The sequence below is a fragment of the Panthera pardus genome, unplaced genomic scaffold, assembly GCF_024362965.1.
Source record: "Panthera pardus isolate Hobbes unplaced genomic scaffold, ASM2436296v1 HiC_scaffold_6, whole genome shotgun sequence".
Taxonomy (NCBI): domain Eukaryota; kingdom Metazoa; phylum Chordata; class Mammalia; order Carnivora; family Felidae; genus Panthera; species Panthera pardus.
Genome location: NW_026526991.1, coordinates 117,154,424 through 117,172,220, shown reverse-complemented (window position 1 = coordinate 117,172,220; position 17,797 = coordinate 117,154,424). Strand labels below are relative to the sequence as shown.

Genomic DNA, 17,797 nt, shown 5'->3' with positions numbered 1-17,797 from the left:
TTCTTCCTTATCTCCCTTTATTAAGCTCACTTTTAAGATGGCCTCAAGGAAAATGAACATCTGGAAATGACCACATTAAGTCCCAAAGTTAAGTATCACATAGACCAATTTTTCTGTGGCCCAAGGAATTAGATATTTTTACCTCCTCTGAGGGGAGCTCCTCATTTATTTTTTTTCTTCATACTGGCATTCATAAAATTTTTTTTTATCACTCGCCGGGTAACAGGTACCATGCTCACCTCTCATATTAAAATAACAAATGAGACTGAGCCTATTTGGATCTTGGCCTACTTGGGTCTCAGAATGACATCATTGTCTATGGGATGACCTTCTTATGCTGGAGCCTTAGAATTCTTACCCAGTCTGTCTCCAGCCATAGTCACTGCCTTGCTATATGCCAGGGAAGGTAATGTTAACATTTTCATGGTATGTTTCAGCAACTTGGAAGCATATACAGTATACTGGCTGCAATCATGAATGTTGGAAACATTGAATTTTCTTCTGTGGCAACTGAACACCAGCTTGACAAGAGCCACATTTCCAATCATGCAGCTCTGGAAAACTGTGAGTTTTATTATCTTCTGTTCAACACTGAACCCCTTTTTTTTTAATGTTTATTTATTTTTGAGACAGAGCATGAGCAGGGAAGGGGCAGAGAGAGAGGGAGACACAGAATGTGAAGCAGGCTCCAGGCTGTGAGCTGTCAGCACAGAGCCCGACGCGGGGCTCGAACTCACGAACTGTGAGATCCTGACCTGAGCCGAAGTCGGACGCCCAACCGACTGAGCCACCCAGGTGCCCCAACACTGAACTCTTGAAAAATGTCTAATGACATACTTGTAAGTGTCACATAAAGACAATTTCAAAAAAAACTTCAAAAAAAAGATAATTTCAAGCGATTGTACTGATAGAGAATCCTGAAAAAGAATATTCAGATTCAATTTGCATAAAATGAAGCTTTTAAAGTACAATATTTAAAACACATATTCATGCCTGCAAATTAACTGATTACTGAAGAAAACCTTCCTAAGACTAGGCTTTAGACTGTTTTAGGAGCTATTTACATTTCAATGTAAAAACACAGAAAATATAATTAAAATTTAGTAAACTGATCTGAAAAGAGTTTAAGTTGTTATTTGATAGATTTAGTGTATATATCATTTTATTTTATTTTTTAAATATAATTTGTTGTCAAATTGTCTTCCATAAAACACCCAGTGCTCATCCCAACAAGTGCCCTCCTCAATGCCCATCGCTCAGTTTTCCCTCCCCCCCCCGCCCCGCCATCAACCCTCAGTTTGTTTGTTCTCTGTATTTAAGAGTCTCTTATGGTTTGCATCCCTCCCTCTGTGTTTGTAACTTTTTTTTTCTCTTTCCCCTCCCCCATGGTCTTCTGTTAAGTTTCTCAAGATCAACATATGAGTGAAAACATATGGTATCTGTCTTTCTCTGACTGACTTATTTCACTTATAAGCAGTAAAGACTTGTATATTTATTTTCATACTGGATGAATTTTTATACTCATTCATCCTGGGTTAACTGATTTTGCAATAATTTTGTATACAAGAAAAGTGCAATATTGTATTTGCTTCAAATCAACTTTTTTCTCTATCTAGCAGAGTTTAATGAATTATTCCAATAACTTAAGGTTTCCCACTGATTTTCTGGTGGCACAGCTTTTTTATTTAGAATATATGCTATTTTTTTAAATTTTTAATGTGGGCATATGCCTCTATAATTCCAGATTTGTTATGTTTCATATATAATGTAGAGAATCATGATATAAATTTTTATTTATATATTTTTTCTGATTTATACTTAATCAGAAACAGAATGAGCTGTTTTAGGGTAAATTTCAGAGGACCAGATACGAACCATCCTAGTCTGGACCTGTCCTTAGATCCCTATCATCTCCATGCCACTTTGTCTCTGGGACCAGCTTAGTAATACAGAAGAACTGAGATTGGCATGTAATGATTGCCGTGGACCTGAGAACCTGTTCTGATTTTTCATATATAAATAAAGTTAAATGACCAGAAGATATTAGACTAATCGTTTTTTTGTTTTGTTTTGTTTTGTTTTTTTTCTGGGCCATGGATCTCCCTCTGGCCAATGATGAGCCGGGCCTTCTTCTGGCCAATGTGCTGCAGGCTATGTAGATCCTGGGCTGAACCTTCATTCAGCAGATCTAATATTTTTTGGCACCCATGGGCCAGTAGTTCCAGGTTGATCTGTAACTCCCAGCAGTCCCCAGTTATCAGATGTGGAAGGAAAAAGCAGAAAACTCCAGTGATATATTCAGATCTCACCATTGATCATAATTAGAAGAGTTATCAACAATGAAGAGAATGATTTACAACAGAGATATTTGTAGATTATGAATATATACTCAGAAACTAACAAACTAAGAACTGACTTTGATAATTGAGAACCTATTTCTATATAGGAAACAGTCATATGGGTCACAAAAAATTAATATTTATATGAATATAGTTAAAATTAAAGCACTTTGTGGAATAGCCTTTTATGGCAAATAAAAATTTTGCTAACTTATAATGATTTATAATTAAAGTTGCAGGGAATTATCTCCAAACCAAGGCCATGTTTCCTGATGGTTTTACAGGTACATTGTTTCAATCAGGGGCCAGTTCTGGCTGTTCTGTCTCATAAATATGTCTCAAATCTGACCACTTCTGTTTATCTCCATGATCTTCGTTCTCATTGAAGACAACATCACCTCTCACCTGAGCTAAGTAACCTCCCAATTGTTCATTCTACATCAGTTCTTGAACTTTTCCAGGCCATTCTTCACAATTCATTCAGAAACCACTTAATGCATGTATCTAGAAGGTTCTCTCAATCTTTCTCTCCCTCTCTCCCTCCCTGTCCCTCTCCTCCTCCCTCTATCTTCCTACTTAAGTTTCTTGATTAGCTTCCATTCCTTCTAGATAAAGATGATCAAGACTAGAAGTTTGCCTTATGAGGTATTATACTTACCAATATATCCCCAGGTAAAATGAACAATGCAGGAATAGAAGTAGACATATTAATCAATGGGAAACACTATTCAGAAACAGAAACAGATCCAAGCAGAATTGCCAGAAATGGCATTACAAATCACTAGGGAATCAGTGTTGTAGGGACAGCAAATTGGCTAGCCACTTAGGGGAGTGGGGTGGGAGGGGGGATTCGAATTCTTGTCATACACCATATACCAAAATAAATTACAAATCTATACCATTTAAATGCAAAAAAATCATAAAAGTTCAGGACAAGAGTGCGTTTATATAATCCTGAAATGAGAAAAGACTTGAAGGATTTTATGTGCAGAAAACCACAAGCAGAAAGGATTTTTAATGGATATTTGACTACATACATATTAAAACTCTTTCATACTAACAAAAGAAAAATAAACGAAATTGCAATACAGGTAAAAAATAAAAGAAAATATTTGTACTATACATATAAGAAATATGTGTAAGCTATGAAGAGCTCTTCTAAGCTTATTAGGAATAGACAAATATATCAATGAAAAAAGGGAGTTTATAAAATAAAACCACAAATTACTAATAAAAATATGAAAAAAAGAAAGTATTTAGCTTCACTAGGAGTCAGTTAAAAACAAATTGAAAAATGAAGGCATTTTTTCCTATCAAATAGGCCATTCTCAAAAATAATATGTGGTACCCATGAAATTGCATTAAAATTGTTTTTTTATTTGGCTGATAAGAATGTAATTGGTTCAGGGTTTTTGAAGAATAGCTAAATAGTATACATAAGAAGGCTTAAATATGTTTATATACACTGAACCAATTACTGATTCTAAGCAATTTATGCTAATAAAATCATACAAAACAGGAACACAGATTCATACACAAAATATTTATCCCAGCATTCTTTACAGTTATGAACATATGGAAACAACCTAAATATCCAGCAATTTAAAATTATTGATATATTATGATATATAGCAGACTATTCTGCAGCAAATTAAAATTTACAAGCAATATTTAATAAAGTGAGAAATGCTTAAGATATTAAGATGAAATATATGTGCAGAATAGTGACAGTAAACATGCTTAAAAGGAAAGAAATGCAGAATGTTAACTTGAAAAGCAAGATATCCACAGTGGACTTGTATTACCTCTACAATGTGAAAACAATATTTAAGCAAGGTCCAGTGATCTTAGCCACATAGCTGAGAACTATCTTGTCCCAATGCTAAAAGTAAAATTCAAAATGTTGAAAATAAATTTTTTTTTTAATTTATTTTTGGGACAGAGAGAGACAGAGCATGAATGGGGGAGGGGCAGAGAGAGAGGGAGACACAGAATCGGAAACAGGCTCCAGGCTCCGAGCCATCAGCCCAGAGCCTGACGCGGGGCTCGAACTCACAGACCGCGAGATCGTGACCTGGCTGAAGTCGGACGCTTAACCGACTGCACCACCCAGGCGCCCCTGAAATGTTGAAAATAATTTAAAAGGAGAACTGATTTAAAAAATAGTCTGTCATGTGATAGTTTGGGTTAAAGATGTTTTATATTAAAAAATGAGTTTTATTCCCTGAATTTAGGTATTTTTCATTTAAAATTCCCTGTGATATTTAATTAACATTAAATATGCATGTTCCAGGCATCACACTTTAACAGAATTTAATTATTGAAATATATAACTGAGAAGTAGTAGGATACAAAAATACATTAATGTTGAGATAAGGTTTATGCTGTTTTGGTTAAATATTGCAAAAGTTAGGTAAAATACATTGGTTTGAGCATATCCCTCAAGTCTAAGTAACTTCCAGTTAATTTCTACATTTTGAAAACGTGTATATGATAATGGCATCCAAATTATACCAAATTTATTCATTATGCTTATAAATTATTTCACATAATTCAGTGAAATTATGTTTGGCATCATGTAAACAACCACTGGCTTGTGGCAATGTTCCCTCCTGTCAGCCAGTTCGGTTTGGGTTGTGCTGTATTTATTATATGGCAGCCTGCATGTCACCATTCAGGGAGAGAAAAATGATCAAGAAGAGACACAGGACTCCTACTCAACAGCAACTTATTTTTACATTAGAAAGTCTTCACATATTTCTTTTTTTTTTTTTTTTTTAATTTTTTTTTTAACGTTTATTTATTTTTGAGACAGAGTGAGACAGAGCATGAACGGGGGAGGGGCAGAGAGAGAGGGAGACACAGAATCAGAAGCAGGCTCCAGGCTCTGAGCCATCAGCCCAGAGCCCGACGCGGGGCTCGAACTCACGGACTGTGAGATCGTGACCTGGGCCGAAGTCGGACGTCTAACCGACTGAGCCACCCAGGCGCCCCCACACATTTCTTTTATGTCATTTGAAGAAGGTAAATTAAGACGTTTTCATTCTATAGGAAGTGACTTCATTGCCATAACCTTTTCTAACAACACATCTGTTTGTTTTTTTTTAGCTGCTTCTTTGCTTTGCATTCAGGCAGATGAACTAAAAGAAGCTCTTACCTCCCACTGTGTGGTCACTAGAGGAGAAACCATTATTCGACCCAATACGGTCGAAAAAGCTACTGATGTCAGAGATGCTATGGCCAAAACTTTATATGGGCGTCTCTTTAGTTGGATAGTCAATCGCATTAACAGCTTATTGAAGCACGGCACATCGCCAAGGTAAAAATTCTCATGGAAACATTTTTTCCCCCAAATGTCAGGTGATGTACATCTGTTTTCTAATTTATTGATTTGTATATGAGTCCCTTTGAAGACGTTTCTAATTGCTATCGCTGAATTATTACGGTTCTATCTCAGTAGATCTGCTTTATTTCCTAGTAGCCCTTTATTAGGCCAGATAGCTATAAAAATGCAAACGTCCTGGAACACAAAAACTGTAGCAACATGAATAAACATGAAAAGTGAATTTTTAAAGTGACATCAATTTATATGTTCTTTTGATAGGAAGGTGTACTTCAAAGTGTATACCATTTTATACTTGCATAAAATGTCATTCCAGCAGGTTTTTTTTGTTTGTTTGCTTTGTTTTGAGGGATTGAATTAAATCTTGAAGGCAAAGGAAAGCTTTGTTTTTATATTTTAACTCTCACTATAATCCTGTAAGGATAGGAATCATGACCTCCAATGAAATTTGGTTCCAAAATGTCCTAAGTAAATAGTAAATGATAGAGTGAATATATGAACAATGATGTCATCGTTTATGCCCTGCCTAGTACCCCATCTTAGAAATAAAGAATCACAGCCACCACTGACTGAGTACTCTCTATGTACCAGGGATTGCGCACAGGTATAAGCCCTTCCATTTACACCTAAAGCTTTGTTCCGCCACAAATTACACAATCTGTAGAAATTGTATACAAAAAGCAGGATAGATGCCTACCTTAAGTCACCTTGTTCACATTTGCTTACTAAGCATAAAAGACTATTCTATACACATTTCAGGCATGTAATTCAGTCATTTTTCCACGAAGGGCCATACCACATCATAATATTATCCAGAATGTCTAAGAGATTATCCATTATTCCTCCATGTTCTTAACTCTCTATCCCCCAGAATTGCTTCTTTCCCTTTCTGCTAAACTGTAACCTATCTGACTGGGTCTGCAAATCAAATTCCAGTTTGCCCATTCTGATTTAATGATCAAAACACTTTGTATGTTCATGTGTGGCCATATGTATGATGCCAAGCTTTCAGATGAAAATGGAAAAATTCCAGAATGTTCACTATCTATGTATTCCACAGATGACTACATTTTGCTACTTATCATCTGCATGTTTGCACTAAGGCGATCTCCTGAAAATTCCACTACAGCCTATTTACTATTTGGTAACTTTCCTTTCCATACACTAAAGAAAGCCAGCCAAATCTTAGATTTTCAAAATTTTTATAGAAAGTTTAACAAACAGGGGCGCCTGAGTGGCTCAGTTGGTTAAGAATCCGACTTCGGCTCAGGTCATGATCTCAAGGTCAGGGAGTTCGAGCCCCGCGTTGGACTCTGTGCTGACAGCTCGGAGCCCGGAGTCTGATTTGGATTCCGTCTCGCTCTCTCTCTGCCCCTCCCCAGCTTACACTCTGTTCTCTCTGTCTCTCAAAAATGAATAAATGTTTAAAAAAATGTTTTTGTTTTTGTTTTTAATTTTTTTTTTTTTACATTTATTTATTTTTGAGAGAGAGTGAGACAGTGCATGAGTGGGGGAGGGGCAGAGATAAAAAAATGTTTTTTAAATAAAGTTTAACAAATTAAAATAAGACCATTCATATAGTTCAGCAAAAATCTGTCAAGATTTATGTTAAGATTTTGAAGAGCCTATATACTGTGCCAGTCTTTTCCACTAACTTGTTGTGCAACCCTTGACAAATTACTGCATTTGTCTGCATCTTGTCTTCTTCAGCTATTAAATAAAGGCATGTAATGACAAATCAGTGGTCTTAGTTATTGATGGACATCTTGGAGCCTTTTAAGGATCTCTTGAGGGATGCCTGGATGGCTTAGTCAGTTCAGTGTCCAACTCTTTATTTTGGCTCAGGTCATAATGTCATGGTTCATGGGATCGAGCCCTGCATTGTTCTCTCTCCTCCCTTTGCACCTCTCCCACTCCCTCTCTTTCTCTCTCTCTCTCTCTCTCTCTCTCTCTATCTAAAAAAAAAGAAAAGAAAAGAATAAAAGAAAGAATAAAAGGATCTATTGAAACTATGTTCTTCACTCCAAAATTTTAAAAATGGATATATTTCTATATACCCACCAAAATATTGTGCATGGTTGATTCCAGCCCCCTTGAAGACCATTAACAGACCCCAGGTTAAGAATCCCTGAATGAGGTCATCTCTAAGGTCCTCCTGGCTGTAACACACTATTAGATGAGTTAAATATCTCAGCAGGATCCTGTGGGATGATTTTTTAAAAGAATAATAATGTTGACTTAAACCAGCATAAATTTTCACTTTCTATTCAAAATAGGAATTTTCAGAAGTATTTGCATAGCTTTCCTTTTGTCAATCCCATCACACAAAGGGTCCTATAACTTTGTGTTCTGAGTTCAGTCAGTTCTTCCGAATACAGAGAGCATCCTTCACTTCCCAGCAAGAGGTTGACAGCTGTCATTTCTAAATCATTTCCTCACACAACACTAAGCGTTAACCTAGGTTACATAAATAGTGAGCACAGAGAAATGTTTGTACTCTCCTTTTTAAAATCACATGAAAATAACTGTAATGCATATATTTCTCAGAAGAGGCAAACTTTTGACCAACTATCTAGCCTTTAATGAACAGAGAGGTAACCATTATGGGGGAGCAGGAAAAAAAGTACATTTGGAATATTTAATTATAAAATAATATTTAAGATAGACTCCACCAAAGACTTCTAGAACTGATACATGAATTCAGCAAAGTTGCAGGATAAAAAATCAATGTACAGAAATCAGTTGCATTCTTATACACTAATAATGAAGCTACAGAAAGACAAATAAAGAAACTCATCCCATTCACAATTGCACCAAGAAGCATAAAATACCTAGGAATAAGTCTAACCAAAGATGTAAAAGATCTGTATGCTGAAAACTATAGAAAGCTTATGAAGGAAATTGAAGAAGATATAAAGAAATGGAAAAACATTCCATGCTCATGGGTTGGAAGAATAAATATTGTCAAAATGTCAATACTACCCAAAGCTATCTACACATTCAACGCAATCCCAATCAAAATTGCACCAGCATTCATCTCAAAACTAGAACAAGCAATTCTAAAATTCATATGGAACCACAAAAGGCCCCGAATAGCCAAAGTAATTTTGAAGAAGAAGACCAAAGCAGGAGGCATCACAATCCCAGACTTTAGCCTCTACAACAATGCTGTAATCATCAAGACAGCATGGTATTGGCACAAAAACAGACACATAGACCACTGGAATAGAATAGAACCCCAGAACTAGACCCACAAACGTATGGCCAACTAATCTTTGACAAAGCAGGAAAGAACGTCCAGTGGAAAAAAGACAGTCTCTTTAACAAATGGTGCTGGGAGAACTGGACAGCAACATGCAGAAGAATGAAACTAGACCACTTTCTCACACCATTCACAAAAATAAACTCAAAATGGATAAAGGACCTGAATGTGAGACAGGAAACCATCAAAACCCTAGAGGAGAAAGCAGGAAAAGACCTCTCTGACCTCAGCCGCAGCAATTTCTTACTTGACGCATCCCCAAAGGCAAGGGAACTAATAGCAAAAATGAACTATTGGGACCTCATGAAGATAAAAAGCTTCTGCACAGCAAAGGACACAATCAACAAAACTAAAAGGTAACCAAAAGAATGGGAAAAGATACTTGCAAATGACATATCGGACAAAGGGCTAGTATCCAAAACCTATAAAGAGCTCACCAAACTCCACACCCGAAAAACAAATAACCCAGTGAAGAAATGGGCAGAAAACCTGAATAGACACTTCTCTAAAGAAGACATCCAGATGGCCAACAGGCACATGAAAAGATGCTCAACATCGCTCCTCATCAGGGAAACACAAATCAAAACCACACTCAGATATCACCTCACGCCAGTCAGAGTGGCTAAAATGAACAAATCAGGAGACTATAGATGCTGGAGAGGATGTGGGGAACGGGAACCCTCTTGCACTGTTGGTGGGAATGCAAACTGGTGCAGCCGCTCTGGAAAACAGTGTGGAGTTTCCTCAGAAAATGAAAAATAGACCTACCCTATGACCCAGCAATAGCACTGCCAAGAATTTACCCAAGGAATACAGGAGTACTGATGCATTGGGACACTTGTGCCCCAGTGTTTATAGCAGCACTCTCAACAATAGCCAAATTATGGAAAGAGCCTAAAAGTCCATCAACTGATGAATGGATAAAGAAATTGTGGTTTATATACACAATGGAGTACTATGTGGCAATGAGAAAGAATGAAATATGGCCCTTTGTAGCAACATGGATGGAACTGGAGAGTGTTATCCTAAGTGAAATAAGCCATACAGAGAAAGATACCATATGTTTTCACTCTTATGTGGATCCTGAGAAACTTAACAGAAACCCATGGGAGAGGGGAAGAAAAAAAAAAGAGGTTAGAGTGGGAGAGAGCCAAAGCACTCTTAAAAACTGAGAACAAACTGAGGGTTGATGGCGGGTGGGAGGGAGGGAAGGGTGGGTGATGGGTATTGAAGAGGGCATCTTTTGGGATGAGCACTGGGTGTTGTATGGAAACCAATTTGACAATAAATTTCATATATTAAAAAATAATAAAATAAAATAAAATAATATTTAATTGCATTTTAAAGTAGTTGATTATAAAATAAACTCAAATACATTTTTGTCTTTCCCCAAGTTACCATTTATTCTCTATTAAACAATTATGAATTAATAACGCAAAAGTAAATAATGATTCTTTAAAAGAGGTGAAGTGTTTTTAGCAAGATGTTTTAATTGTTCTAAAGTGAAAGACTAAAGACATCCTTACACAGAATTTTTGCTTTTCTGGTATGATTTTTATTGAATATATTTTTGTGGTCTTCTGAGTGCTGGCCAGGTTTTCCGTATGATTCATGACTCACTTGGGGCTGTGATCTTGTACCCACAAACCCATAGGAAAAAGTATAGGACAGGTTTCTGTAGTACAAGGAAAATCTTGTATCTTTTACATGTTAAAATTGATGCTACCTACTTTATGTTTTATGGAAGGAAACTTTTTCAATTAAGAAAATTTACACTCTGTGTCTTGGTAGGAGTTTCTTAGCTAAATCACAAAAGCGTATTCTGAGACACCCTGCTTTCCATTCCCTCTTAAGAAAATAAGTAAGGACTCAATAATGCCTCTTTAATTTTCCAGTGGGAACGGTGATGAGCTGAGCATTGGCATTCTGGATATATTTGGCTTTGAAAACTTCAAAAAAAATTCCTTTGAGCAGCTGTGCATTAACATTGCAAATGAACAAATTCAGTATTATTTCAATCAACACGTGTTCACATGGGAACAGGTAAGTCATGGTACTATTAAGATTCATGTATGTGTGTGTTACATGCAGAATTGTACTAATGAAGCAAGACTTAGATCATAGGTTTAGGGCCTTAAATATATAGACAAAGGAAAGATTTTCTTTTCTCCATGCCTGTAGTAAAAACAAAAATAAAACCAGAAAACAAGTATGAATTTAGTGTCTCCATATGAGATGCCCTTCCTTGAAAAACCAATGCACCCTTCTCCAAAACTTAGCAAGTCTGAGCCCTTATACACAAACAAGTTTCCTTTGGAAATTTAAGTCAGCAGATGTGTCCAACTGTTTCTCTTTCTGTAGACTGTGTAGCTGAAACTCTGTTTGAAATTTAAATATCCATCTAAAATGCATTAAACTTCAGAATTCCGGTAACTAGGCAACAGAACACAAGATAATGGGTTTGATGCAAATGCCATGAAATGGCAATTTTGACAGGGTACAATATGTAATTTATGATTCAGCTTCAAAAATCAGAGACTTACTTGAATTGCATTTGGCAAAGCTGTAGTATTAAAATTATTTAAATTATTTTATCAAGTCTAAAAGCAGCAGTGGTCATATTTTGTGTCATTTAGTGTGTCATGTGTCTCCTGTAAATAATATCACATTGTTTTGTGCTTACTGAATAGAACTGACGTTTTTACTTAAATTTGAGATAAATGAGAGGTACATGAACTTCTTTTGATTCAAAATATTTAGGCTTATTGAGAATTTACTTTAAAATTGCATTTTGAAAACACTGGTCACAAAAGAAAACCTCTAGATATTAACATTTCTTAGGCCAAAAAAAGGGACAAAAGTGTAAGGTTTTACCTGTGTTTGCATAGCTCTGATCTACCCCAGGATCTTGTTCTATCAAATATTCATTCCTCTCTTCTTTCTCACTCTGTGTGTCTCTCTCTCCTCTTTCTCCACTCTTCTCCATTAGCGCACGCAGTCCTGTAGCCTAGATAAATAATGAGATCTTTAAAAATTGTTAAAAACAAAAGCCTTTCTCCAACCTGCTTATCTCAGTAGCTATGGCCTCTCTCTTCCCTTCACAGCCAAGCTGCTTGAAAGCATATTCAATATTCATTGCATTGTGTTGATTTCTTCTCTACCTGAGTATATGAGTCTGTAGCATCTGGCTCTGACCTCGCCCACTCTCCTGGAATGGGCCTTCCTAATCTCATCAGTCATTAGTATCAGAAACATTTTAGTCTCTACATTATTAGCCTTTCTGTAATTTTCAACCCTGTTGATAAATTCCTGTTTCTGGAAAACCCCTCCTTTAGCATCCCTAATACCATCTTTCTGTTTCTCTGCCATCTTCCTGTCACTTCCTGTACCATCTCGTAAATCAGTCGTTCTCAACCCTGGCTGCATATTAGAATCACTGGGTACTGGAAAATCCCAATGCCCAGACCCTGTCCCAGACCAGTTAAATCAGATCTCTTGGAATGAGATCCAGGCATCAACATCTGCTAAAGTTCCCAGTTTATTCCAATGTGCAGCCAAGGTTGAGAATTACTGTCCTAAATGTTAACTCACGAAAGAGCTCTATCCTCTACCCCTTCTCGTACTCACTAGGAAAGATCATCCATTTCCATTCTTTCGATCACCCCCTTCATGCTAGTAATGCTTAAGCCCCCATCCAACCCACCTCTCTTTTTGAACTCCTGGCCTCCTTTTAAGACAGCTTCCAGAACTTTATCTAGAATTGAACCCACCGTCTTTCCCTCTCACTTATATTCTTCCTCAGCAAGTGACATCTCTATATGCCACTTACTCAAGCCAAAAATGCATTTCATTTCTCATTACTGAAATCCAGAAAATTAGTGAGACTTGTTCATGTTTCTCCCTCCTCTATGCTCCAGTAAAAATATTTGGTTTATATTTGTGCCTTTCTCACTAGGCTACAGACTCCTTGAGGTCAAGGATTATGTCTTAATTCATTTTGAATCTTCAGAGCTTGACATACAGCAAGTGTTCGAAAAATATCTATTAAATGAATGTCATCTTGCTTTAAGGTCTCACAGTGTTCACAAGATCCATTCTAACCAGAGCCTGAAACAAGTGAATTTTGTTTTTTTCTTTGTTTGTTTGGACTTTCTGATGGGGATCTATTAGAATTACCTTCTTCATGGGACCAGGTGCATCTTCATGTATTTCCCATGTGATTAATTAGCAACTTGTGTTGGTAGGATTCTGTTATTTTTCTCTTTTGCAGGTTGAGGTTAGAACATGGTTTGATTGGAACTAGTCTTTAATCCAATGTACATATCTTTGAAAATTATTTGCTCTTCATTTTTTATAGGATGTTATAGTTTATAATCCACTTTGATAGCCTTGAATTTCATCCATGATCCTAATGCTGTTACTGCTTTTGTCTTTGGGCTTGCTACAAATGAAACTATTCTGGAAGACTCTTTTAAACATCCTTGAGAGGCTTTCAAGACAAAACAACTCAAAATTGTCCCTAGCAAATTAAGATTTCAACTAGAATCCAGGATTATACAAAGCAGTTTAAGGAATTGAGGCCATTCACAATCCTCTCAAGTGCCTTTCTAGGGTAACTACCCAAGAATCTCTGCTTCATAATCTTATGGGACAGGCATTGGCAGCTGAGTGATCAGGTTGATGAATGTGTGATCCGCTGGATATGGGATTAGTCAGTGATTCTCTTGATTTTAACATGTGGGTGTACACGTTTGGGGTTTTTTTCCACTCTGTCATTTCTCTGTGAGTGCAAAAATTGTAACTGAGAAATGCTAACTATAGCTGTGTGTATTAGCTATCACAGGTAGAGAACACACAACACACTGATTTCTATAAATGAGAAATAGCTATGAAGCCAAATCATAAATTAGAGTTATGGTCACACTTTCCTTGGTGAGATATAATCATAACTTTCACCTGAGAACTCCTTCATTTAATAAGGCCATTATTGCTTATCCGTAAGACATACTCAGTTTCATGGGCATTCAGATAATCTGGCAATCTGAGCAAGACACAAGCTTCGGCCAGCACCTTCACAGATGATACAACTTCTGCTTCTATTTAAACCAACAAACATTATCTTTACTGGCAGTCCTGCCACAATGGAACATAAATAAAGGTTTGCTGAAAACACTATTTTTTTTAAATTTGGCCCAAATTCAATTGACATGTAATACACAGTGGGACACTCCAGCAAAGTTGGTTATGAAGGTATTTTGAATATTGTTTTCCCATTATTTTCCATTAAAACAATAATCAACAGACTACAGTAAAATATTTTTAGTGAAAGAGTTTATGTCACTGACCCAATCCATAGTTTGCTGAGTGGATAGTTTTAAATAATACATAGCTCCTCAGACTTTTCTGGAGTTTGATGGTTCATAATATTTGAAGCTTCCATACTTTTCCAGCACTGGAAGAACCATTTTGTATATATTGATTTTAACAAAATTTAAAGGGACAATTTATATATGAAAACAATAGTTTGAAAATTAAATCACAGTCTGGATTCCTGTGGCTACCTACAAATAGACATTAAGAGTTTAGTAATCTCTTGATTAAGAGTTTTGTAATCTTTTGATATTCATGACTCAGGCTTTTCTAAATGAGCAGCAACTGAAAAATATAATTTTCTGTCAATTTAATTAATTCCACAAATAAAGTATTTATATGTCAGCCTTCCCTATTACATTTGTATGGCATTATTTTGACACACACTGTTTACTCCCATATTTTTCAAAAAGCTGTTAGTGAAGCAGCTGAAAGGGCAGCAAACAAGTTACCACATTTCTGATAAGGGAGGCATCTTCTTACAATAACATTTACACTGAATCCCCACAGGGACTGTGTAGCCAAGATTTTGGTTTTGCTTGGTTGTTTTTGTTTGTTTTCTGGCATTCTTCCATGGGACGGAGAGCACAACAGTAGTCAAAGTGTAATTAAAGCTTGAAGTTCTCTTCAAGGAGTCATGCTGATGCTATAGCAGTGGGTTTTGTCCTTTCTTTTAATTGTGCACTATGATACATCATTGTGGTATAGACCATGCAAAAGAAATGAACCCTGTTCCCTAGAAGTTTATGTTATGTTTCAAATCAAGGGGACTGAACAGCCAACCACTGAAGAGTCACCAATGGGCATGAGTTTGAGGTGGAACAAACGCCACTGTTGTTTAGGACCATTAGGCACCCGAGACATAGGTATCCTACGACGTATTGCTCTAGAATCCTGAAGATTCACTCTCCTTGCTTATACTCCTACTTACACCTAGGGTGAGCTTTCTTATCCATTAGTGCAGGACATCTTGCCGGCTATTAACTGAGCTGAAGTTCGTTTTTAAAGTGAGCTGTTAATACTTGTTCTGTACAAGGATAAGCTGTTACATACATCATTTATATATATACCCGTGGGTTTAAAATTAAAAGTTAGAAGTCATTTTATAAGCAGGAAACCATTTACAGCACATAATGGAGACAATAACTGTAATTATGGCTCTGGCTTCTCTTGCAGAAAGTGATGTGTATGACTTTCCTCTCCAGCTGTTCATATCTCAAAGTTTGAAGCTTTTGAGATTTTGAATATGGGCTCCAACACATAATTTGTGGCAATTACAAAGAACAAAAATTCATTCATCATACAGTATCTACACTTTCAACTTTTTTTACGTTACGAAGTAAAAAGAATCAGTCATCACATAAAAAAAAAATGTGTGGGCAAACCCCTTAGAAATGCCTTCAAATTGTTTTGCTTACAAAGTGTGAATTTTTATTTCATATTCAAATTTCTTCCCTATTAAACCATATGCGTGCAATGGTGGTAGCATTTGTCTTATTTTAGTTCTCCAAGTGATAAAAGCCAATTTATAGGCATTTTCTTAAAACATTAAAACAACCATGCATTTAAGAAACAAATAGATACAACAAATCTTGCTTTTTAAGTGCTTGGCCAAGTTTTGGGTTACTGTTTGAGATCACATATAAATTTTCTGTAGACTCACGTACTGAGTGTGGAAGTTGATATGCAAGTGACTGGATATGTGTGGAGCATCCCTACAACAGATCCCAGCTGTGAACGTGTGCTCCTCTCCCGCCGTCTCTTGGCAGGCAGCCTGTTGGGTTCCCGTGCCCCCCGCCCCATCTCTTGCTTTATACCCGTGTTGCACAGTGTGTTTCTCTTTCATCAGAGAAGCTGGGTCAACACCTTTAATGTGCTGTGGGGATTTGTGGTACTTATTTTGATAATTTGGTATTATTTTAAAATACTTTTTAAAAAATATTTTCATTATGGGGTGCCTGGGTGGCTCAGTTGGTTGAGGCTCCAACTTTGGCTCAGGTCATGATCTCCCAGTTCATGGGTTCAAGCCCCAGGCTCTGCACTGATAGAAGGGAGCCTGCTTCAGATTCTCTGTCTTCCTCTCTCTCTGCCCCTCCCCCCTTCTCAGAAATAAACTTTAAAAAAAATTAAATAAAAAAAATACTTTCATTATGATAAAAAGTAATTTTGGAAGAAATACATAATAAGGAGGTTAGATCCATTCAATTACTGTAGTTTTCTACATGTGAGTTTAGAGCATACTTGACAAGCTGAAATAAAATTTTTTGGTAAATGTTTAAACATGACAGTAAAGGAAAAATAGTTTAAGTTGAAAGAAATCTTGGTATATGAAAAACTACATTTCTGGATTCCTAATGGAAATTTCTCCTTATCCTAAGCCATTACCTGTCAGTAGAATATAAATTTGTAAGATCTTTTATGGCTTTTGAAGAGTTTTTAAGAATAGGTTTTATACACAAAACCTGACTAGATTACAATGTTCATCTTAATATACACTGTTTCCTTTTCTTTCTGAAAAAAGAAGCTGCTCTAGGAAGCATCATTTAAAACTTTTCCTCCAAAGTTCATTAAATACATGTAAAATAAAATAAGTATATTTTTTTAGGAATTATCGACCATAGTTCCTCATTAGGTTACTTGTCAAATGGTAAATCAGTGACCTGTGTCTTCTCAAGTTACTGATGATCAACATTCCCTGTGGCTTGCCACTAACTTTAACAAAAAAATCAACAGGATCATTGATATCAGCTTTGAATAGAAAGTACAGGAGGAGGGGCGCCTGGGAGGCTCAGTCGGCTGAGCCTGGGCATCTGACTTAGGCCCAGGTCATGATCTTGAAATTCAGGAGATTGAACCCCACATCAGGCTCTGTGCTGACAGCTCAGAGCCTGGAGCCTGCTTCGGATTCTGTGTCTCCCTCTCTCTCTGCCTCTCCCCTGCTTGTTCTCTCTCTCAGAAATAAGTGAACATTAAAACATAAGTACAGGAGGAAATAGATTTCAAATCATAATTCCTATTTTACATCAAGAGTTTAGATTTTACAACATGCATATAACCACCTTGTTTTCTTCATTTTTAGTTTTTAAAAATATTTACTTGCTTCGGTGGAATGTTATTACTAACAATATTATAGGTATGTAGAAAGAGAGCGCTTAACCGACTGAGCCACCCAGGCGCCCTGTGAAAGAGAGCGAATGATAAAGTAAATGTAAAATATTAGCAACCAGAAAATTTGGGAAAAGGGCACCTGGGAGTTCTTTGTACTGTCCTTGCAACCTTTTAAATTTGGAGTTATTTCAAAATGAAAAATGGCACAGTTTCTTTTTTCTCTGTAATAATAAAAAAAAAAAACTCACCTTGAATAGTGATAGCACCTTAAATCCTAGATTTTCAACCTTGAAAACATTTTTCTTAGAATGAGTAACTTCTTCTCAGTGGTTTCTTTCCACTGTGAGCAATGTTTCCATAAATGAGTATACTCAT

At 36.5% G+C, this 17,797-nt stretch overlaps 1 protein-coding gene across 6 annotated transcripts in view; it reads left to right on the top strand.

Annotated features, from left to right (window-relative positions):
* The window catches only part of MYO3A (myosin IIIA), a 243,195-nt gene that overhangs the window by 147,606 nt on the left and 77,792 nt on the right, over nucleotides 1–17,797 (top strand). For 5 of the 6 annotated variants that reach the window (XM_053894938.1, XM_053894937.1, XM_053894943.1 and 2 more), the window contains exons 17-19: nucleotides 438–564; nucleotides 5,448–5,658; nucleotides 10,840–10,987. In XM_053894938.1, the coding sequence (XP_053750913.1) occupies nucleotides 438–564; nucleotides 5,448–5,658; nucleotides 10,840–10,987 (486 nt within the window). Of the gene's footprint in view, nucleotides 1–437; nucleotides 565–2,623; nucleotides 3,150–5,447; nucleotides 5,659–10,839; nucleotides 10,988–17,797 lie in introns of those variants that run through there. The other variant, XM_053894941.1, reaches the window with a different exon arrangement.